Source organism: Trichoplusia ni, chromosome 10 (genome assembly GCF_003590095.1).
Source record: "Trichoplusia ni isolate ovarian cell line Hi5 chromosome 10, tn1, whole genome shotgun sequence".
Classification (NCBI taxonomy): domain Eukaryota; kingdom Metazoa; phylum Arthropoda; class Insecta; order Lepidoptera; family Noctuidae; genus Trichoplusia; species Trichoplusia ni.
Genome location: NC_039487.1, coordinates 9,272,007 through 9,296,234, shown reverse-complemented (window position 1 = coordinate 9,296,234; position 24,228 = coordinate 9,272,007). Strand labels below are relative to the sequence as shown.

At 33.5% G+C, this 24,228-nt stretch overlaps 1 protein-coding gene across 1 annotated transcript; it reads left to right on the top strand.

The window, feature by feature from the left end:
- Positions 1-7,513: 7,513 nt before the first annotated feature.
- On the top strand, positions 7,514-20,147 carry LOC113498239 (circadian clock-controlled protein-like). The gene is made up of 5 exons (XM_026878177.1): positions 7,514-7,908; positions 15,032-15,251; positions 17,988-18,118; positions 19,190-19,345; positions 19,919-20,147. The coding sequence occupies exons 1-5, from the start codon at positions 7,830-7,832 to the stop codon at positions 20,083-20,085; spliced, it is 753 nt and encodes a 250-aa protein (XP_026733978.1). The 5' UTR covers positions 7,514-7,829; the 3' UTR covers positions 20,086-20,147.
- The last annotated feature ends 4,081 nt before the right edge of the window (positions 20,148-24,228 follow it).

Here is a 24,228-nt window from a genome sequence, read left to right as displayed (position 1 = left end):
GACGTAAAAAAGACGTCACCATCCCCTGCACTGATCAACCTAAATCTATCGAAATCTGACGAAGCGAGGCCCTTATATTTTAAGTGAAAAAAATGCGTTTTGCATTTTTGTTAATCAGCTGATATAGGAAAACAGATATGAAAAAAAAACCTCAAATTTAAATAATGTTTAATCGAGTTTAGCTCTTATTTAGTGTCAGGGCCGGCCAAGCCGTGAGATTAGTTAGAACCGACACCGACCATCATGAGCTGATGTAACACCATATTTACTATTCGATAAATTATTTTGGTTATTTACCCTTGGCTTTAATGACTACCAAAACCAGTTGGAATTAAATAGTAAACAACCAAACACTGAAGTTGAACTATTGCCTCGTTTTAAAGCATCTGCGTTTTATGGCAGTTGTGGAAGAGGGACGACGCTCTACGCCATGTATGCCTCACTCTTACGAAACTTATGATATTACTTTAAGACTTGGCGGCAGGTGACTTAAGGGGATTAGCAGTGCCAATGATTTTGAGAATTCAACCTCTGCGTGACCGCTTCTCCTTGCACTGCCAGCCTACATACACATTGCTACTGCATTTTATTTTTCACTAGCTGATGAAAGGGGTCCCGCTAGAAATATAATATGATCCCAAGGGAACATAAAATTCAGTAGTAATGCATGATAGAGTATCAAAAACACACATACATGTTTTTGATACTCTATCACGCATAACTACTGAATTTTTATTTTTACTCTTTCGCGTTTATAATATTAATATATGTTTTATTAATTTTCTGTAGCTGTTGTATGCAAAACAAAATTCAATTAGGATTAAAGCGAAGCTCTTTCGTTATTTTATTTTTTTAGTAAATATAAAAGTTTGTAAACCGTATATTTATTAATGAAACAAAACAGAAACTCGATTACATTTATGGTAGATAACGTAGGATAGAAGCACATTTAAATTGTAAAAATAAATGTATAAATAAAAAGTATTTAAGACATCATATTAAAGTTCTTAGAGTTACATGATACCAATAAAATAAAAATATTTTTAATGTTTCTTTGTTGTTGCTGACCGTCGGATTGCTCATAACATCAATCAGGCGCAGAAAGAAAAACTCTTACAATAAAAGGATTACATTAAATAACAACATCTGGTAATGAAAGAAATTCAGCAAATCCTGTATTAGATCTAAGCTTGAAATATGTTTTTTTTGGACATTAAGGTTTGTATGAATGACTAATTTTCCATTCAGTACACCCCGTTTCTTTTTTAATGCAAAAGTAAGTAGGTATGCGTTTTGCGGAACAGCAATGGCGTAGTCGTACAAAAATGACGGGTCCGTATATTTTTCTCCTATTTCCTTAATATGGGTAGGTGCCTCGATATAAACAGAAACGCTAATTTTTAAAGGTTTAATGGTTGTCCACCACGTCCTCAATTAATATTAATAATGCATTAATGGGGAATTGCCAATAGAAGCTTAACAACCCCTTGATCACAATACAATTATGAAATGAATTTTATTGTAAAATTTGGCCGTTATTCCTTTAGCAATTTTAAAGCCAGCTGCCAAAAATCGGTGTTCAATTCTCGAGATGTGTAATCCCTGTCTCAACAATGGAATACCACTCGATTTAAAAATTGTTTTTAAAAGATAATTGTGGTGTATTTTGATACTATTCTGTGCATTTCGTAACAACACGTTTGATTTTTGTTAATTGTTTTTCTTTCTCGTGATTGAGAAGCACGAACAATAAATTATGGAAGCTATTTGATGATAAAATAGTAAATTGATGAACTACTTTTTTAAGAATTTAAATGTAAAGACTGCACAGATAACCGAATGGTTGAAGTCACCACGCCAAACCTACTGAAAGTGACATGTCGGGGGTTCGATCATTTCGTGTGACAAGCATTTGGGTGATCCACGAATGCTTGTTTCGAGTCTGGGTGTCAGTGTACATATGACTTAAATATTTGTGAAATTATCGCAAAACAAGGACTAAATTTCTTAATAGGTTTAAAAACTCAAGTTAAAGACTCGTGTGAAGAAATGTAAGTATTTCAATACTCATCTATTTAGTGGTTTCTTAGGTAACTAAAATCTAAAAAATTAACCGCGATAAAATCCTTAAAAGTAGTTTCATTTCAACTCATCTATTTGTTAACACAATCGGCATAATAACTGCATGCAGTAACCGTATATTAAAAAAAGAACACGTAGACACGCTAACTAGCCTCTGACGCTGCACACTTCCTAACTAGTACATCTGTTACACTAATAGTGAATGCGATCCGTGTATGTTGCGTCGTACTACTTATTGACAAATGGCGCAACGATTTGTTGCCATTCTAGGAGGTTGACTGAGAACGTAAGTACTGACTTACTAAGTGCTCCTGGTATAATTTAACATTTATTTTGTATGAGTTAATACGGTCTGTGTTATCCGAAGCAATCTGTTTTGAAGGGTAATTTTCGAATATTATTGTAAATGATAGTTAATTAGCACATTTAATGTTGATATACGATATGAAATGTTCTATGATTTAAATAAATAACAAAATTGGTCGATCATCATTAGGTATGAAAGATCCGAAATCCTAAAATGGTCTCATTCTTATAAATCAGCGGTATTACTGTTAGACTGACAATACAAATGTTATAGGATAGAATCTAGGCACGTACATGTCTTTTCAAATTGATGTGCGTATTCCTAATAATTAACTATGAATTTCTGAACTGTCAAAGGAGAGTATAGTGAGGAAACCGCACCTAAGACTTTTTAAGGGCGTGCTAAGCCACGTCAGAGGCTTAGAATCTTAAACTCCAGGATATAATATAATGAACCATACAAAAAGAAGAATACAGTTTAAAACAATGTCATACCAAATCAATTGCAACATTACACAGAACAAAATGTTCAAGGCAATTCACAAAAGCAGTACAGACCATTGACATATCACACCTTGACATGGACTACACAAATTGTATGCGAAATACTTCAATATTTCAGCAAAGAAAAAAAGTGTTTCTATATCTCATAAATATTAATACAATCAAAACAAAAGATTTTGATAAAAACAGTGTGTGAAGGTATTGTCGAATAAACAGTTCACATAGAAAATCGTGGGCTCTATAGACTTGCCTTGTTGGCCTTTTATTGGTCATTGACATTAGAACGGCATTAGTGGCTAAGTCTATAATTTGAAGCCTTTACTGGTAAATTGTATGGTAGATTACAAAGCTAGGTTTATTCATCATGATATCAAATTTTGTTGCTAAGTGTGCAAAAACAAATCACATTGTAATCTACGATTTTAAATCAAACAAAAAGAGTTACCTATCTATGTATAATATTTTGCCTGTCAGAGCAATGATATGCAATACATTATAATAAGAAATCATGTGAAATATTATAGTGCGAATTTCATTTATCAGTATCTTACCTATGGGTTACAGAAACCTTTTGCTTTGACAACTTTGTTAGGTTAATTTCTAACCTCACCGGATTGCAAGACTTCCTTTTTATCTTTAAAGGGATCCTTAAGTATTTCCTTCCTTGTCAAAGAGGTAATAAAGGAACTCTATTACTACGGCACCGCAGTTTGTTTGTTACCATCTTAAAAGCTACGGGTGTTTAGCGCAGGTATTATTATATTATAATTTAGTTGCAGCTACAACAAAATACTACGAAATGATTAAAAGAACTTTTTACGGTAATTTTTTTAATAAGCGACTGTTTTTTTAGCTTATTTGGTTTTCTTTGCCTGATTTGCACAAAACCCTCAGTGACAAAACTAGCAATTGATCGATTTTACTATTTAATCGTTTCATCCAGTCCTTTAAGTAAAACTGGTAGCTAAATACTAATGCCCAGATCCTAACGTTTGACAACAGCTCAATGTGCGTTCCAACGCAGGAAGGTACGACAATTTGATTCATGGTTGATCCATCGTCGGAACAACCTCAGCGAGCGCGGTTTAATCTGTCAAACCATAGGACGAAATCGGAAAACATTCAACATTGAAATTATTGGACCATACACAAGACGGATCATAAAGTTTATTTTAGTTTCCTACGTGTTTATCACAGCTTGCAGAGAACAGGAAAAAATAACCACGTCAGGAACAGATTTATGTATTTTCAATTTATGTTGTTGCTTTATTGTGGCCTATAAACTTAATCAGGTGATACTGGGAGGATATAAAAGCGTCTGAGAAAATTCGCTGTTTTTCTACTATTTTTGATTGTCAGAAGTCTGGACTCAGTGGAAATGTGAGTCTTTTTTTGCCGTACGTCTTGTATTGTTCAATGTTGGTCTATCAATTGTTATTTTAACATACGACCATCGTCCAAGGAGGTTGCGATACAATTAATGATAACCTCTTTAATATGATTCTCTTTCTTCAGACGGGTGATAATATTTTCATTTATGTATGTACTTTGATAGTATTTAAAAAACCAGTTTCTGCTGTCTTTATTATCAGGTATTTTTTTTAAACTATAATTGAAATGTTATGGGAGCCAACGGATGGACGGCGTCGTCGTGGGCGACCTAGGAAGCGGTGGCGAGACGACCTTAACGCTTGCCGCGCAGGCTGGTTCCATGCGGCCCAGAATAGAGAGTCGTGGAAGGATTTGGGGGAGGCCTTTGCCCAGCAGTGGGACACAGTGGGCTAGAGAAAAAAAAAAATTGAAATTTTAGACAAACTGTATAAGTATGCTACTATTATATAGGCCCCTTCTCCCCTAACGTTGCTATTTAAAGTTTCAATACTTTTTTTACTACTGCTAAACCTTTGATACTCTTTCGTGATCAAACATTGTATTATTATTCAATATGCATAGCATGATACCTTCCAAGTAATAATCTTTAAAAAGAAACTAATGTTGCAAAATTGTTAACAATTATCGTACTTATAAGTTGAATACATCATCCATAATGGATTACATTGTTCGCGATCGGTAGGTAATATACAATTTTACAATCTTTATTATACGTTATTCAGGTTTATAAACCTTACATTGTTAGTGGTTTCGAAAAAACTGCAAATAGAACTGCATTTTTGTTCTATAACAGATTTTAAAAGCATTTTTTTTAAGGTTGTGTTTTTTTGCTTTTGGAATGAAAATGCTAGATAAGACCATCTGATGAATCAATTTACTATAATGTAAAAAAAGAAATGAATATAAATTTAACTCTCCGTGTGACTACCTGCGTTTCTCATGCGTTCTTGAGTTAACAACTGAACAGATTGAGATAAAATTTGGTATATGGTTAGTTTGGATCAAGAAAAACGATATAGGCCAATTATTGGTAAGATATCTGACATCCACGCAAATCCTTGTCAACTATAATTTAGATTAAAATAGAGTGGGATAGTTTATGAGTCCGATACCGCAGTACTCCGCTAAGCATATTAACTAATCCGATAGCCACAGTCCATATATTACCCAATCGGATTCCGGTATTGGCTACCCAAAGCGGCTATCTAGCACAAGTGTCGATAGAATACTTGTTATTGTTTTAACGATGTACAAAATGTACTTTCCAATTATTTTTTTAGAGATAATCTATCATGATTTGCAATTGCTTGCAAATGGTTAAGGTGCTACCTAGTATCGAAGATTTTGAGCCAAACGAAACATTCAGATGTTTGCGTGTATTGGTTTCCTCTCGGTATTCCTTTAAAATTTCTAACAAGTGGCAATTAATAATTTATTTCAATACGCAAATTGGTGCTTGCCAAAATTCAACCTTAAGACCTTTGTCTTGTGTGTACCACTATGCTATCACTGTTTTATTGCCAATATTTTTACTATATTGGTAGCGTTAGTTAAATCTACTCTACGTTAAAATTTCCCTACTTAGTTAACATCTGGCATCTACCACTGATCAGTTGTGAAAATGACACGAAATGCTACACCGTGTAGAGCAGGGCCGACACAAATATAAATGGTGTTCGACCTCATTGACAATGGAATCATATCAAAAACTGCTCTACTTACTTCGTCAAGTTCCAAGAATTAGTTCTTAAGTTTGCTAGAGTCATTTATCTCATTTGTTTTCTAATCAAGTTCCAACCAGCAACAGTCCAATCCTACTACAAATGTTTCCTTACTTCGACCCACTTCACACCAAGATCCACCGGTATCATATCGCCCCGGCTAGCACGCTAGTATTACTTAACTAATACTACACATAAACTGCTTGTGAATCATGAAAGTTATTAGTTTTCGACATCATACCACGCGATACAATAGTAGGACTCCCAGCGTTGCCTTGAAATGATTTAATGCATAAATGCAACAAGCACGCACCTTCTGCTATATGCTGAAATAGTTGGGTATTACCTATTTACTGGGGGGCCTATTCTGGTAAAACGGAATATTATTTTAAGTGTATTTCCTTTTTAGTTTATTTTTTCCAAACTTTTCGTCATTTTGTTCTTGATGGCGTTGACAGTCGACTCTAAAATAGTTAGGTAGAGTTATGTTGAGGCGGAGTTTAAACATCTCATGAATTTAAGTGATGTTGTGACCTATAAACAATATTTAAGAAAAAAAAATTCAAGTCGAACAAATCTCGATGCTGGCTTTTCTTTTTTCCATTTTCTTTGAGTCAAAACGTTTAACTTTACAACTCTACCCAACTGCGCTAATTCCAAGATAAAATATTTAAAGTTATGTGCGACCTATATTTCATTAAGTCGTTCACTTAATTATTTTTAAATTACTTTTATTTTCTTTAAAATGAATATATAAACTTATTTTTATATTCGGCTTCTAGTCCACTATTGGCCGTAAAATAAAACCAAAGTTCCAATTAGAAATAGGTGGCTGAAATCATGGGCGTTAAGTATACCGGTATCTATTGCAATACCCTGTTGGGTTTAAGGTTGGCACATTGCATAATTGTTGGCGCTAATAGGTCATCGTTCGATCATACCATAGTAACCCGTTTCGCTTAGTTGCCTTGCAACTTACGCAACGATGCAAGCAACTTGTACGCGATGTTTTTCTTAAGACTCTGTGTGGAAAATGCGTAATTTAAATTATTGGTAATTAACCTACATTTTTTTATTTATTTTGTAACGGTTTATTTTATTTAAAATGCAATACAATATTTAAGAGAATAGGATTCAATGCAACATGGATGAGGATGTGATGCTAATATGCAATATAGCGATTCTCAAGTACTCTTCTTTTTTAAGCAAATTTGATTTAACATCCACGAAATTGTTTTAAATTCCCTCTTATTTCAAGAGTTGTTTAATCACTTTTAGCGTCAAACGGCGTCTTACAATGATAATATTACTATGCTATGTGCAGCTCATTGTTGTGTCAACAAATTATGACACTCGCCTCTCAAATCCGGCTCAAGGACCAGCCTTCAGAAAACCAAACCTTTTTAAATGAAATAAACATCCAAAGGTACATTATTTATAAAATTTAAATAGTAGATATTACTTTATGTGTGTTTAGGTAAGTACTAAGTAAATAAACTTTAACACTACGACCTTCGTACTTGAACCGACTTTTCGAAAACAGAATTGCCGGCCAATCGCGGTGCAATATCCAAGAATACGATCGCAAGCGCACGCACTCCAGCGCATTCGCGTCGCAAACATTTTGTGGAACGGATTAGTGGCCAGTGTTGCGTGAAAATCAGGCTTCATATTGGCAAAGAGCTAGCCGAATTTATGCAACTAAAATAAGAAAGAACTTGTTTTTATTAACATAAGGCAACTGTGGGGCTAGAGGGGTCAGCTCAGTGTGGTCCAAGATTTCATACTGTTTTCGTTGTTACGTTCGTTGAGTGTTTATCAACAATGTGTGAGAGATTTGTTTTGGTTTTTACGCTGATGTCGGCGGCATCTCTTGTCGGCGATTGCTCTGCGAAATATGCACGTGAGTTTTTAGTGTTTGCTTTTAAATTGACAGAATTGATAAGTGCGGTTGCAGTTGATTGATTTATTTGTGGTTTATTACCTACTGTAATTGACAAGTTGGAGCAGTTTTCATTGATTTATAAAGATTTGTTTTCGAACGATTATTGTGGTTTTTAAAATGATTTATAGTGTGGGTTTTTGCGTTATTGAGATATTATATTTAATATGCAGATGAGCGATGGTTGTAGGTCCGTACTAAAACGCATTCAGACAAAGTAATACTATTTAAATTAAACAGTGTCAATAAGCAGTGATCTAAGAAAATCTATTCAATTATCTTAATAGGCTCTCCTCTGCTAATATTTCCGTGCCAATTTTTGAGACTTTTTGAATAAATAAAAATAATATAAATTGCCCCAGAGTTATGCGTAAAATACCATAAAGAGCAAATCTGCAAAATTATTTTAGTTATATGACTAGTTAAGGGCATACATTTTATACAATATTTTTAAGCACATGAATTTGAGATTGTATTACTTCAAAGATTCTACTTTTTAATCCGACGTTCTTAACCTAAATTGTCCTAATTTAGGTGAAGAACGTCAGATCAGACTCTATAGGAAAAACCTTTCAGAAATTTTCAAGCGTACAGGACTTGTTCAATGGTTTCGAGGTCTGCCAACCCTCTCAATCCTGCATGATAGACTTACGTAACGTAACCCTCCATTACGATAGCACCGCACTCTTTAGGCGACAGTAATGATATGATAAGCCAGACACGTCATAAAGAACGGATTATAATTAAGGTTTTAACGCATGGGAACATTTGGAGGCAAATTCAAAATGAACTGACATATGACACAAATATATCTTGGTACTCGTATAATACGAGTACCAACATAGGCATATACTCGTACACAGTATTTACGAGTTATTTACATTCAAGTTTATTGTTATTTATGATGTGTTTTTTCTCAATTCAACAAGTAAGAATTTCGAAAAAAAAAAAAAACACCTGAATGATAATCATCACATTTTAAGATATAACTACAATCCTCTTCGCCAAATATAATTTCTACAATCGTTTACTTCACTAGAAATCACCGTATGTATGGAGATGACAGGTCAAACTCACGTGACTTGTTGGATTGAAATGTCGGTTTCATACATTTGAAATTTTAATGATTATTTCTATGTAATTTACTGTTATTTACTTACTTTAATTTAGAAGAACTGTGTTATAATATACTAGAAGGGCTGGGGTAAAGGGCATAATTTTTAGATCAAGATTAACCTAGTTATCAATCACCCTAAGTTAGTTTACCACAGAAAAACTGGGTCACTCGAATACGTAAATAGCACAAATAATTTCACCTTTTAACCTTGTACAAACATATTTGGAAGGCCAGAGAGAAGCCACAGGAAACCTATTCAAGTGCCCCCAATCTATACCCGTATTACGAACTCTAAAAACTGTGGTATTATTAAAGTGGAAGCGAGATGGCGCTTTACATTGTCCATAGCGTCGACTCGCTCTAATGGATGCAATCCTGTTTAACCTGCTAACTAACAGTTTAGATATCTCAATGAAACCTTGAATTATCATTATTAGAAAGCCCAACAACCATTTAAAGATTCAGTCGGTAATACCTGATTCGGAAACGGATAAGTAGATAAGATTGGTAGAGGAGGTTATAAACGTTTTCGGTACTTAATTTTATTAGTTATCAAGCACGAGGGAACTATTTACCATAATTACCTAGTAAGTTTTAGTTTAAGCAGGTTTTAAAAGATTTTCTTTTAGGGTTGTTAAATGACATTATTCAACTTTTTCTGTAGACAAGTTACATTTTTCCAAACGCTAATGCGTTGATGCGCTTGCTTATTAAACTGAAATAGCAACCCAATATGAAATGTCTATTACATTCGTGTTTTATTTTAAAGCGATGTCACAATTTCTTAACCGTCTAGGTTATTTCTATTTATTTCAATAAGTATAATAATATTTGTAGAACATTATTGAAACAAAAATCATTTTTTTTTTTCTAATGAATTCCTTATTTGCCCTTTTATTAAATAACGTCGTACTGTTTTTGTATCTATTTACGGTCGGCCCACGTTTTGTTTTCTTACAATCAAGGAACACACATAAACTTGATTAAATAATCAAAGTTACGATGGTTCTTTACTTTTTTTCAGAATACGTAATTAGTTCGAGATCAATGTCTTTGAAATAGAGACAAATATGAACCTGTCAATTGAAGCAATTCAATGATATTGTTACAAGATACCGATAGATAGATATTGTTCTAAGATATTGTACCGATGGCGAACAATTGTTCTGCTTAGTTATAATAATTCTAATGAAATCATTTTTGAAAAGGTCCCGTGATATGATTATAAATCGCGATATATGTTATTACTGTACTATTATAACGATTTTACTCATATCAGATATTATGGAGTTTTTGCTAAAAACCTTATTCTGATTATTCAATTTGCTTACTTATTTATTACTTTTATTTTAAAAAGTGATTCTGTCGATTCCAGTAAGCAATAGTTTCTAAAATACAAAACTCCATTTTCCACCAATTTCCCACCCCGGTTCAGTGTATATGTCTGAACATAATCGACGAAAGACAATGAAAAAAACACCTTATCGTAAACAATTTATACCTCGATTTGTAAATATTTGTTTGATTCAACGGCATAGAGTTTGAGTCTTTATTCGACGCTAATCCTGGGTAGTAAATGAATGAAATACATGTACATAGTATCTGTCAATGATTGATCTAATTATTACGTTTAGGTAGGTACACACACCCAATGATTAACACCACACTACGAACTTCAACAAATATAGGCAAAGATATATTATCATAACCTATTTTATTTTATAGTGAGGTTGATGACGTTTTAATGAAAATATTTTATTCTACGAGAAAGGTAGTTTGTGATGTTGTTGCAAAATCTTAAAATTGATTTTGAAAATTATATTAACAATAGAAAGCCACATAATTTACGAATATTAAAATATAATACTATTTCTATGGTTTGCTATAGTATTTGCTATTCACGGTGATTTTTTAGTCGTCTTACAAAAGTAGCCCAGTTCATGTATCCGACGTAAAATACCCCAAGGCGCGATTTTTTTTTATCATCAACGAAGATAATAAGTACGAAGAAAAATTAAACAAGAAAAATCTGAAATATACTCTTAAAAATGATAAAAACGCCGCCGCCCGCGCCCCTCACCATTGTTACAAGGATCGGACCGCGCTCGCAACAGAGCTGTGTTTCTAAAAAACTATGAATTGCATCATAATATTGAATAAAAGTTGCATTTTAAATTTATTCAAATCTCATAAATACCTATTTTTTATCATGAACGTGTTCTAGTCATTGGATACATGAACTGGGCTGCTTTTGTAAGACGACTAAAAAATCACGGTGTATATACTATATGGTAACTATATAGTATGTACTACATTTATTCAGTACAGACTATAGTTTCTTATATAAAGACAAAACGCTAGAACAAATGAGTCCATAGATAGAATGTTGTGATTTCGGGAGCAACGTTTTACAGAAAATGTGATTTAAAAACTTAACAATGGTCGGAAACAACGAGTGGCGGTTGACATCGTTCATATTTTATTCAGCTAGCTCATACAACGGGTAAAATAGCATTGTTTTGGTTCCCTTCTAGACATGCCTGTATTGTCTAGTAGAATGAATACGAATATATAAGTGCTAGTGTTTTAGAATGATGTTTAATATAGGATTTATATGATTGTTCAATATATTATTGTAATAACTTACATATGGCGCATTTATGATCAGTTCGCTTCGCAAGTCACACCCCGTCGCCGGGTCAGCACATGACTAGGGACTCTGGTTTGGTCAAAAACTAGCCTTATAAATACATGTGTATAAGTCGTCGTATTGTTCAGATGAATAATTCTTGTAATCTTCACACACGTTTATTCAGCACTTATGTTCAAAGTCGATTACTCCTTAGGTCGATAATTAAGGCTTAAGTGCACTAACACACATCATTTCAGTGTCTATCTACGTTCTTTAGTAGTTTACACATGCTTAAGTTTAATAGTGATGGTTATTTTAAGTGGTTTAAAAATAAATGTGTTTCCTAAGTCTGTATAAATTTTTCATAATAAAATGGGGACTAGAATATTTTCGATTTCGTCAGCATGAGCGATCAAAGAAATTCAACTTAATACCAACGACTGAATTCTTTTACAGAATAATTGACTGACTTACACATCGCTCTTCGTGACTCGTTGTGGCAAATAGAAACGAATAGGTTATGGATAACGATACTAAATCGAATATAGTTTATGAATAAAGACTCATTTTGACGAAACGGGAAGTTTCACCATAATTCCGATATATTACCGTCGACGACAGATTCCTCTCTATACCAGAGCTACACGGTGCGGCAATGTATAACAACTCGCGCGATATTCTCCGCATTCTCAAATCTTTAGGCTGTTATATGACTTGCACACTAACACTCATATGAAGGCACAATGACTAGCTAATTCATATACTATGTCCCTGAATATTCTATATGTTGCTTAGAGTAATGAATGGACAAAGTTTACATAATATGTAAGTGGTATATTAGCTGGTTATTTGTGTGAAGGTTAAGTGCAATTTTCACAGATATCTATCGAAGTATATGGGCTTGCGAGGATGTTAGATGTTAAATATGTTTATAACTATCATTAGGTTAGGTACCTATGGTAGATTGGTCTAATAGAGAGAGTGGCATTTTATAAATCAGATAAACTGACAAGCAATAACTTACATTATAATCATGTCCTTATAAACCACCATATAATACTTTTAAAAACTGATTGTATAAAAATACCTTGAACTCCCAAAACATTCCCGTGAAACCTCCGACATTACAAGTCTCTATTAGTTTCCCAGGCCTCAAATGTACGCAAGCAAGGCCTCGAACCTTGGTTATTATTTAAACAGGACAAAGACAATTGCATAAAGGTCAAGTATTCGTTTCAAGAAAGACAGATGTCACGGATTACGACATAAAAGTATCTTAAACATATTTTGTATACTTACGCTTAAATAGCATGTCGCCAAGGTCAAAAGTACAACGAAATATTTTGTTTGAACATGTTATGTAAGAAATTTCAGAGTTGAATAAATAATGAGATATTTCTCCATTAACTAAGATTAATTAGATAGTCACTGGATTAATGGAAAAGTATCGGGAAACGTCGATTCCTATTAAATTCATGGAAATGCGCTAAACAAGTTCATGGAAATCAGACTACGATCTGAACAAATCAACAAAATTTAATTTAATTACAAGTATTGACATTTGACAAATTCATTCACAAATACTCTAAATAAATTAAATGTTAAAACATTCAATTCGTGTATTCAGAGAGAAAAGTATTATTTATTGATGCAAATGCATATATATTATTTGACTAATATATTTTTTTTTTAATATAGAAGAAATACATATTTTCCAAAACGAATTACTTAAATTAAACCTAATGAGCCGTTGTTTTAATTATAAAGCTGTTAAAGAGTGACACGGCTCTACACCGGGTAGTGGTCTGTCACGCTTCCAGAACTGAAATAACATAACTTTTAAGTGGAGACACTGAGATTCGTATTCTAACGTAAATAAGTACAATTAATAGAGTTAAAGAATCTAAAACCCACGTTTTTAAATGTCACTTCATTAAAATTTTATCAAAATTGATCCAGCTGTTCTTATAACATTTAAAGATATCTGAAAATTTGAAGTGATTTGAAGTGCTTCAAAATTGAGTTACAAAAATCTAACCGGAACGACAAACAAACAAAAAAAAATTGTTTTTGAAAGACGTATTAAGTACCTGTACAAAAAAACAAACGAGCAAAGTTAAATAGCTCGAATGATAAATTGAATGGGCAGTGTTTGGGAGATTTATGTTATTTTTATATAACAAACCAGTAACCGTCTCCTTAACGCATCGCGTGTGACGATCAACTGCCGTTTGGAGAGTAGCCTTGCCTAGAAATCGTGTACAAACCATTGCATATTAGTACGGATTGCTCAACATGATTTACTTATATATAATTTTTGCCGGTTGTTTATGATAATGAGTTAATACTTGTAAGGTACTGTACAATACTATTGTGCAAAGTATCATGGACCAAGGTCGACGTGTAATGCAATAAGTACCTCAATCGTAGAACATTATATATAATAATAATAATAATAATATTTATTTCAGACTTATTTCATAATAGTCCATAGTTATGTATAACATAAATTCTAAACAGAAAACTACTCTAGAATTAATTAAATATTATTTTATATAACTAAATGCTGGTCGATGTCTGGTCATGCAGCGCCACATTATGGGGCTATCTACATGACCAGCTACAATAGCAACCCGACTGTTAGAACTATCGCGTACTCTCCGCATCAGTGATGCTGAACGCTGTCTCACAAGTGAACCAAAGTCAGGAACACCTGCATCAGCGAACATCCCTGATGCGCTACAAAATCGCGGTAGTCCCAAAAGTACTCTGAAGGCATTATTGTATTGGATCCGCAGAGCATTGAAAGACCGTTTAGTGTAATTGACCCATAGGGCACACGTGTACAAAGATTGGCAATATGCCCTAAACAGAGTAACTTTAACATCCCTTGTACATCGTGCAAATCTACGAGCTAGCATGTTACACCTTACGGCCAACGCCCTGCGCTCTCTATCCAAATCCGTATCATCAGTAAGATCATCGGTGACCCAGTGACCCAGGTACTTAAACCGAGTGACTCTGTTGAGTGGACTACCTTTATGGGAGAGGCAATTTATCAATAATTGATGTTTACATAAATCGTGTATTTGTCAATGCATCATGTTACAACTAGACTTAGACAGCGTATATTCTAAAATACTGTAGAGATTTTTCACTGACCTACTTAGCTATATAGGCAAAGTGTTCACAAATTATATATGTACTTCATTTTTGACTGACTACGTCAGAAAGGGTTATGTTCTCACATTTTCGGAATGACGGTCAAAACTTTTAGGAAGTGGCCCTTTTTTGCAGTATATTTTTTAACTATTGCAAATTTTTCCTTTCCACAGCTGATTTCATCCACCCATGCAACAACACAGAACCAGCCTGCCTGATTAAAGCGACGCAGGATGCAATACCACAGTTCTGTAAGGGTCTCCCACATCTTGGAGTGCCGCCCTTAGACCCGTTTGTCATTGATGAGCTCCCGATACAGCTGCCCGGAATCAAAGTTACGTTTTACGAGGGTAAAGCGACGGGACTACGGAAATGCCAAGTTTTGAATGTTGAGTACGTATTACTAATTATAACCAAGTTGTATCACTGTGAGCGACGGTTCGTTGCTCCAATCCCCGCGTAAGGCAAGCATTCATGATATCCACAAATGTTTTTTCGAAGTGTATGTGCATGTGACTGAATCTATATTAAATCCCAAATACCCGAAAATTAAATCCGTTAGCGGAGGAGTTGTAACAAAAACCTATCTAAGAAAATGCTGTGCCAAAACAGTACGGTATGACTGCTAGTTAATATAGAGCAACGCTGACAGCATGTGTTTTGTAGATAGGTAATTATTTCAAAGACATATTGAGGTAGGCAGTGGCTTCATGTAAAATATAATTCAGTTAGACTTATCTTCTCAGTTGAAGTCTTAAAAGTTTAATGTTATTTCAAACCATCAATGATAGCATCAAATGAGCTTTTCTTTTATAGACACTGGAATATGATATTCCGAAAATCACGTAAAAAAAAACGAATAACCTAATTGAGGAATCCTGAGTATCGCAACATTCTATCAAACCCTTTTAAACTTCTATTTTTATTTTATTTATCGTTTTTTTTTTAATAAATGTTTCACCCATTTTTTTTTTTTAATTCTTTTGAGTGGTGTACTGGATTATTTTGGTTTATAAACCAGCCTATCAGAATAACGTTTGCCGGATCATCTAGGCTCATAGAAAAATATACAAAAGCACACTATCATTCATAGGTCACAGTAAGCAAGCCACTCTAACAGAAAGACGGAGATTTTCCCACGTTTTTATACATTCACTTTTCTTCTATTGCTGCTTACTTGTGAGTTCCCGATTGACATTCATGTTTCTACATAAGGTTTCCCTTCACTATTCTTCAGTTTCAGTCCGATTCTTCAACCAAAACCCTACTACCAGAATCACGTTTTCAACATCCTTCTCTAATTTTTATTACACACCAAACGTGATGTAAACTTGATGACATAACAAATTTTGTTTTTGTTTTTCACTAAAACAAAAGTCATCCATTTAAGTAAATTTGACTTCGCAATCGGTACTTGCTTTGCTGCTTACCTAACTCGATTGCTAAGGAAACCTTGCCTCACCACCGTTGAATGTAATGCGGTTTGTTCTCACGCCAACTGTGGCTTGACGAAACCCTTTGTATTTTGCTACGAATTATTCAAACGGAATGGATTCGTATAAGGAGTTTTCAAGGATGCACTCTGCTGGAGGATTTTGTTCTTTGACGGGGTTTGTTATATCAAATCCGTAAACGTTCTTTGACTTTGATTTCGTTTAACGTTTTTATGCTTAAGTAAACGGGTATAGGATGAATGGGATTGAAATCTGTGCTGTTATTATCGTTTGCATCTGTAGATAAAATATGTTTTGTGAATTAACAAAGTTTAGCTTTTATTAAAAAAAGTTAATGAATCCATTTCTTTTTTAATAACATTAAATCTCGCTTACATCACTCAAACACCAAAAAGCGAAAAGCAATAAAAGTCATTACATTTACTTGCCTAAATATAAAACAAGAATCAACTATTTTTATGTTACTAAATAATTGAAGTCAACAAAAAAATGATATTTAACTACCATATCTTTAACAACCATTATAACAATTGATGACATCAAAGCATTACAAATCAGCCTCACCAATGATGTATCTTTGATCTCTTTATTACATCAGAAACGAACTCTTTTGTGCGTCGACCTTTTTCAAACCACAATGAAAAGGCATTTGTACTTAGATTTAGGAGATACTCCCTTCAACTTACTTTCGAGACTAGATGAGGAAACGTTTATCCCAAAATAGGACTTTTCGTGAAGTGTGGAGTACTATAGAGCAGGGATGTTATACAATTTATACGAACTAACGTATATCTGAAATAACAAATTATCCGCAACGGTAAATAGAATGGTTGTAGAGCTATGGATGAAATTGGACAATGTTATCTATTTATGTGAATTTAAAACAATTTGCTATGGAAGATCGTTGCCAAACAAGTCGTCACCCAAGACTCCCGTCTCTGAAAAGGTTTATTTAACTTCTGTAAACATAAAAACTTGTCTTTGTGTAGCGTACTTGAGTGTTGTAAAACCACCCGCGACATTAAATGTGGAAGTTGTTATAAAAAAAAACAATCGTAACCGAAATCAACGATTGGATATTCATATATCCGTGAACTTATCCGAAACGTCATATCTGTGACATCCCTAGTACAGAGCTTATTATATTGTCGTCGGGTAAAAGGGTATGTCATATCTAAATTGTTTTTCCTATTGTTATATTGCTCCAAACTCCAAGGGTTCTGAGCGCTGAATAGAAAGGCTTATAAAACATTTGTTGATGAAGAAGGAAAGTTTATTGTTCAAAGTTTTGTATACAATCCCTTTTTATTCAATAAATCCATTCAAATATTGTTGGTTTAGATTTTAAGCTTAAGAGATGAGTCATACTTACAATTTTGAATTTGCTGATGTCTCATTTTTGTTTGTTACTCTCACCTCCGATGTAGTTTTAAAGGCACTACAACTTTCGTATAAAATCTTATACAAACTTCTTTTCTTTCGTCATATTTGAACATCCCCTGACATTGTCTGGAATACACATCTAGCTATTACATCTAACCCTGTACGCTTACTTTACTGTGTAAACAATAATATGTGTTGCATAGAGCGCCTTTAGGCTTTCACGACGTTAATTCCAATCAAAGAATTTGTTGCGTAGGTACTGGGTGATTTATTATTATTTGTTTCATTTCAGGGCTTATTTAGAAAAGAACGTGTTTATATTGGAAGTGCGATGCAACATCACAATCAAGGGCAAATATACCGCAGTGGGAAGACTTCTACTCTTCCCAATCAATGGAGAAGGAGACTCGAAGATCAAAATAGGTTAGTTATTTTTCATTCAAATCTTCACAGCGAAGAAAAACTGCCTTTTATTTGTCTCAAATATTTATCTAATAAAGTAGAGCGTCTCGAAACATGACTAGATTATTTTTTCCCCTACAATTTATTTAATGTGAAGAACTATTAATTTAACTAATTCTCCCTCTACAATTATAGCGTAGTAGATGATTGAAGAGGTGCGAATTCAAATACAAGAGGTAACATTCATAAAACAAAATAAACTTCCAGTAGTTTTTCGCTATATAGGATTCCGAAAAGGTTTAAATGTTCTGTTCACAATGTTTGCTTAAAAATATAACTTATGGTGAAACTATCTCAATTTCAACTTAATTATACGAATGTGGGTATTTTTTCAGTGACTCCAAATTACGCTTAGCTTAGTATCTCGGGCAATCCTCTTTTGTTATACGTCTTACTACCCTCGACATCATCACCATCGTTAATATAACTCCAAGAGTTATATTAACGGATATAGCAACTGACGATTGAATAGAAACCGTGCATTCGTGCATACGTAATAATGAATTGAATGAAAGACATTGCTTCATTTTAGGCGCCTTTTAAAGAGTGTTAGCAAAATCACGATGATAAGTGCTAAGCTATTTTAAATAATAGATTTTAACTGATAATTTAGATATAAAATTATTTTTTGATTGAAGACACGCGCCAGTACTCGATTATTGAATAAAAACATTAAAATATTGATCAGATTTGCTATTAATTTATCGTAAGGGGTCGATTAAATTAATTATTTTAGTAACAATCTCTCTAAAAGGAGAGTCGACCATTTCATAATCATGTACCTATTTGATTTCAATCTATTTGTTGTATTAATAAATGTTACTTTATAACAATTAAACAAACTTTTCCCATAACATTTACCCTAAACAAAATTTACGCTAGGCAATCAAAATAATCATTTAGAGGAAAAAAAATGATCCTATCTTCCTACCTTTTTAACCGACTTCAAAAAAAGGAGGAGGTTCTCAATTCGACTGTATTTTTTTTTTTATTAATTCTGTTAACTTAACCTTATTTTTTTGTCTATTCCAGTAAATTCTATAATAAAGCTGAATATCAACACGAAATACTTCAAGGACGCCGAAGGCCGAGATCACTTTGGTATCAAGAACTATAAATACACTTTTGATTACGGCGAGAGGATTGTCTACACAATCAACAACCTTTTCAAAGGCAACCCTGAATTAAGTAAGTATTTACAACCCTACATTTTTGAAACACCTTATATACATGAATATCATGAACAATGTACTAATAATAGTGGATTTAATGGCCGAGGAATTCCCTACCAGTCAACCATAGGGTGATGTAGAGATAAATTTAACAAGAAGTAGAAGCATAAACGAAAAAGGTTCAGGTCTCAAGGCAGAACCTAGTTAATAAGTTTAGACACTGTAACTGTGTTTGACTACATTTTAGGGCATCGTAATTTCAACCAATAATAAAATAACTGATTCTGTTCACAAATAAAAATCGAAACAAGTTTGGAAATTCGGGAACCACGCCAAACCCACCGAGTGCGTCGTGTCGCGGGTCCGATCCCTGCGTAGAACAAGCATTGTGTGATCCAGGAACGATTGTTCTGAGTCTGGGTGTTGTTGTGCATGTGTTCATTTGTATGATTGTAAAACCCCCCGCGACACAAGGATTAAATTCCTTGCGACGGAAGTCGTTAAAAAAACTGTTATCTAAAAGCGGTATTTAGACTTATTGAGACTGTGATGTAGTTTATCCACTCATCCATATTCCTTACTTTTTCAGGTAACACAGTGCTACAGTTCCTGAACGAAAATTGGAGAATAGTGACTGAAGAATTTGGACAACCTGTTGTGGATTTTGCGCTAAATGTGACTGTCAGCACTGCGAAGAAATTCTTCGATGCTGTACCCTACGACGAACTACTCAATGTGCCTATACCGAAGTATTAAATAATCAAATAAAACAAATTATGTTATAATACTTTAATTAAATATAGATGTGTAGGTTCGTGTCAAGATTTCTTATTTGTATTGAGTGTGTGTTTCACTTCGGTCGTAAACGTTCTTAAAAAACTATTTTAGTGTATTTTATGAGAAATGATTTGAAGACATACTTATAAACCTAAATTCGATCAAATTTGCTCTAGCAAAATGTAGAGACAAACGCAACGAAACGTTGAGAGTTGCATGAGGAGAAATGAATTCTTCTGAATTCTTAATTCTCTTTATATCGCTGCTACACAACTAAAACAGCATCTGCGACTTTAAAAGAAATGGCAAGCCCTCAGTTACCTCACAAGAGTGGTGGAAAGACCTTAGTTTGTCTTAACCTCAATAGAATTGATCATAATATCAAAGAAATATGAATGTCAAAGTGAAACATACTTACGATTGATAAGAAAGTATTATCGGTATTTGAGAGGCTAAAATATTTGTTAGTTTGTTTAGAATATAAATTTTCATTATGACTGACTCGGTAAATTTAAAAAGATTTCAACCTTGAGAAAACGGGTGGGTAAATTATGAACCAACAATATACTTTACTATTTATTAAATATCTACTAAAACTATGCTTAAAGGACAGTTATCATTTAAATTTTGTATCACTTCACTGTCATCTATTAAACTATTATTAATCATTATATAATTCATTATTATGTTTAAGTACGTAGTTCTAATTTATGAACAAAGTTTAAAATTGTTTTAGTTTTACAATTAGTTATATTTTGTGTGTTTACCTAAAAACGTAATTTAGTTAAGTGTTTTGACAAGCCAAAGGCGTATTATTAGGCCGGTTATAAACTAAATTTTATCTGTCAGGCCACAATATATGTTGGGACAAGACAATCCCTGTTCCCAAAAATGTTTTTTGTATATAGTTACCTATACCTTAAATTGTAAAATATTGTTTTGTATTATAATAAATAATTAAATAATATAAATAAATTTAACACTATTCTCGGTCTAAATTAAATATCCAAGGTCATAATTTTATTACCTCTATTTTATGATAGGTAAGCGTCAAATAAAATGTCAGTCGTTAAAAATAAATTTAGAGAAGTCAAATTTGATCATGATTCATGTTAATGAAAAAGAATACAATTAACAGTAATCATCGCAAAAGATTAAGGCCATTGAGTATATTTTTGAAAATAAAGAGATACTAAATCTAAATTGCTCAAATTACTTCCGAAGAATCTAAATAGCTAGCAATATTCGTTTCAAAAGATTGATCAAAATAAAAACTTGGCCTTGAATATTATGAACACTAATTTGTTCGAAAATCCTCTTTTTGTTGCTATAAAAGTATTATCTTGATAGATTACACATAAATGCATTATTAAGACTGATTATATACATATATATTCCAATCCGGTTATGGATTGTAATAAAACTTATAACTATATTATAATCTATTAGGAAAACGGCATCTATCGCTAATTCGAAATTGGATGGCGTCATAACTATTTTAATGAATTGACATTGAAGAAACAATGTACACTTCTTTTGTTTTCGGATCAGAGAAGTGTTGAGGGGCTGTCAGACTACTACTGATGAAAACCCGAACATGTTCCTTCCGTTGCGTACCGGGGCTACGTCCCGTTGAATATACTCTCTTACCACACTTTCTTATATTAATTTCATTTTGGGTCTAAGTTAGTCGTTTGTCCTTGGGGCACTCCGAGTTGAAGAGCTATGCCTATGGTATTTATTGATATTATAATTTTCATCCTTGTCTACAGGAGCATTAAACGTGGGTATATCTAAGCGGCCTTTTGACATAAAATACAGGTACTTGTATTTTTGTTGACAAATACATACGTCGAATTTAATTTTTACCATGTAGTAGCTGTAATGTGGCAATGATAAATTTCTTATTTTGATTTTTGAAAAAAAAATCCTGTACTATGGAATTTAATCCTTGTATTGCGGGAGTATGACAAACATTTAAGTCACATGTACATTGACACCTACATTTAGGACGTGCATTTGAGATTCAAACAAACGCTTGTCCTACGCGGAATCAAACTCGCGACACGTCGCGCCTCATGTCCGACCTCAACCATTCGGCTATCTGTGAAATCATTATATTGCAGTGAAGGTGAAATACTTGTAATTATAATATAAGACTTTGTGCCACATACTGTGACAGTAATAAGTCAAGCAGTTTTCCTTCCTTCAAGGAAAATATTGACTTTCCGTTTTCTGTCCCACAGAGGTACAAAGCCTTTACCCTTAAAATGTTTTTTTTTGATAAATAATGAAGAAATAATATCACAAGATTTATTTATTTATTTATTTACTTATATGGATCACCAACAAAGAATACACCTTACATGATATACAAGAGAAAAAGAAGTTACAGGGTTCTTGTGCTTCCTTAATTACAGGTGACCACATCATGCATAAGCCTTGTGAGCTTATGCTCATAAAACAACTAAGTATATTATATGAGCAAAGCACCAATAGTTGACCGATTAATTTAATCGTTGGATAACTCTCACCACATATTCAACGAGTTTGTATAATAAATATACAAACTTTACAACGTGGGTACAAAACAACACGACAATAACTTATGTTCTACCTAATTTCGAAAACGCTTTGCATTCAGTTTGCCGTCCCGATTGCGCTTGTTACAAGTTCAGAATGCATAACTAAGTACCACAATTTAATTCATCGATGTTTCCTCTTTGATTTTTTGAGACACTTTAATACGTGGCATCCTTACTTACTATCAGAAGTTACTGCTATCATCATCATCATTCACAGCCTTTATCATCCCACTGGTGGGCATAGGCCTCCCATCATCCTACCATCCATTTCTACGGTCTTGTGCTAGCCTCATCCAGACTCGACCCGAAACCTTTATCATATCATCTACCCATCTTGCTCCCGGACGACCGACGCTTCTTTTGCCTTGTCTTGGCCACCATTCTGTCACCGCCTTAGTCCACCTGCCATCACTTCGTCTAGCCAAGTGGTTACTGTTATATTATTTAGTAATTAATGAAATTTAACTGGACGTAAACTCGGTTAAAAATGGGTGAACACAATGGACTTAAAAACAGGTCAAGTGTGAGTCGAACGACGCCGTAGACGTCGATTTAGATTTTTAGTTGTTAAAGCGACAACATAAATATATCTGTGAAAATATTTAGCTATCACGAATCATGAGATACAGCATAGTAACAAAGTTACGGATTGACAGCAGTGCCTTAGTAATAGGGTGCCGTTTTTACCCTTTAAAATTCCAGATATATACTAAGTAAATCTCATTTTCGATACTAACTGCTCACTATTGCAATGCTATTATAACGTATTTTATATGTTTTACTTTTGATAGAAAGGTCCCGATTCCTCGAAATGTGTCTAAAGGTAAGCTTTCTATGTAGTCTCTAGTACGTACCTTATTAAAAATTTACTGGAAGCACTTTCACCCTATATTAAAAACGTCAATGTTTTATGAATGGGAAATATGAACTACATTGGTAAGAATATTAGTAATTTATTATTATTAATATGAGTATTTCTTTATTCAATCTACCCGAATCTAATTCTGTATAATGTTTTAATAATATCGCAATCGATAAATCAGGGATGCAAAACTAAAAAAAAATCACATTAAAACAAAACCGATATTGTTTTAAAATATTTAAATTTAGAATCGATTTGAACTTGACCTCAATCAAGTTCACTCTTATAATCCTGGTCTTATTTTATTTATCGAAAGTCATTAACATTTATTTTTAATTGCCCAATTATGCTCCTTTTTTAAAACCCGATCGTATAGTCATTGTAACTTTTTAATAAGGCTTTTAATTAACTTTTCGGCCAGTAAAAGCTATTTGAAAGCCGAAGTAATGATGTGACAGTATCAACACTGAAACCGGGCTTGATCACTGCTCGTACCTTCTTTGTGACGTGATGATTCTTGATTTGATGAGGCCTTTGATCTGCTTTGAAACAAGCCAGCGCCATAATGAAGTACAACCTATATTTACGTGTCTCTGGTTTAGCAAGAGATGAAACTACGCGGTAGAAGACCACGTTTGTAGAGGTAAGTTTTTTGTTGTTGTTTTGTAGCAAGCT

Bases quoted from the DNA above. Each gene is read 5' to 3' on its own strand.
- LOC113498239 (XM_026878177.1), top strand. From the start codon at position 7,830: ATGTGTGAGAGATTTGTTTTGGTTTTTACGCTGATGTCGGCGGCATCT. The intron at 7,909-15,031 runs GTGAGTTTTTAG...TCCTTTCCACAG, and splicing joins TTGCTCTGCGAAATATGCAC to CTGATTTCATCCACCCATGC. The intron at 19,346-19,918 runs GTAAGTATTTAC...TTACTTTTTCAG, and splicing joins CAAAGGCAACCCTGAATTAA to GTAACACAGTGCTACAGTTC.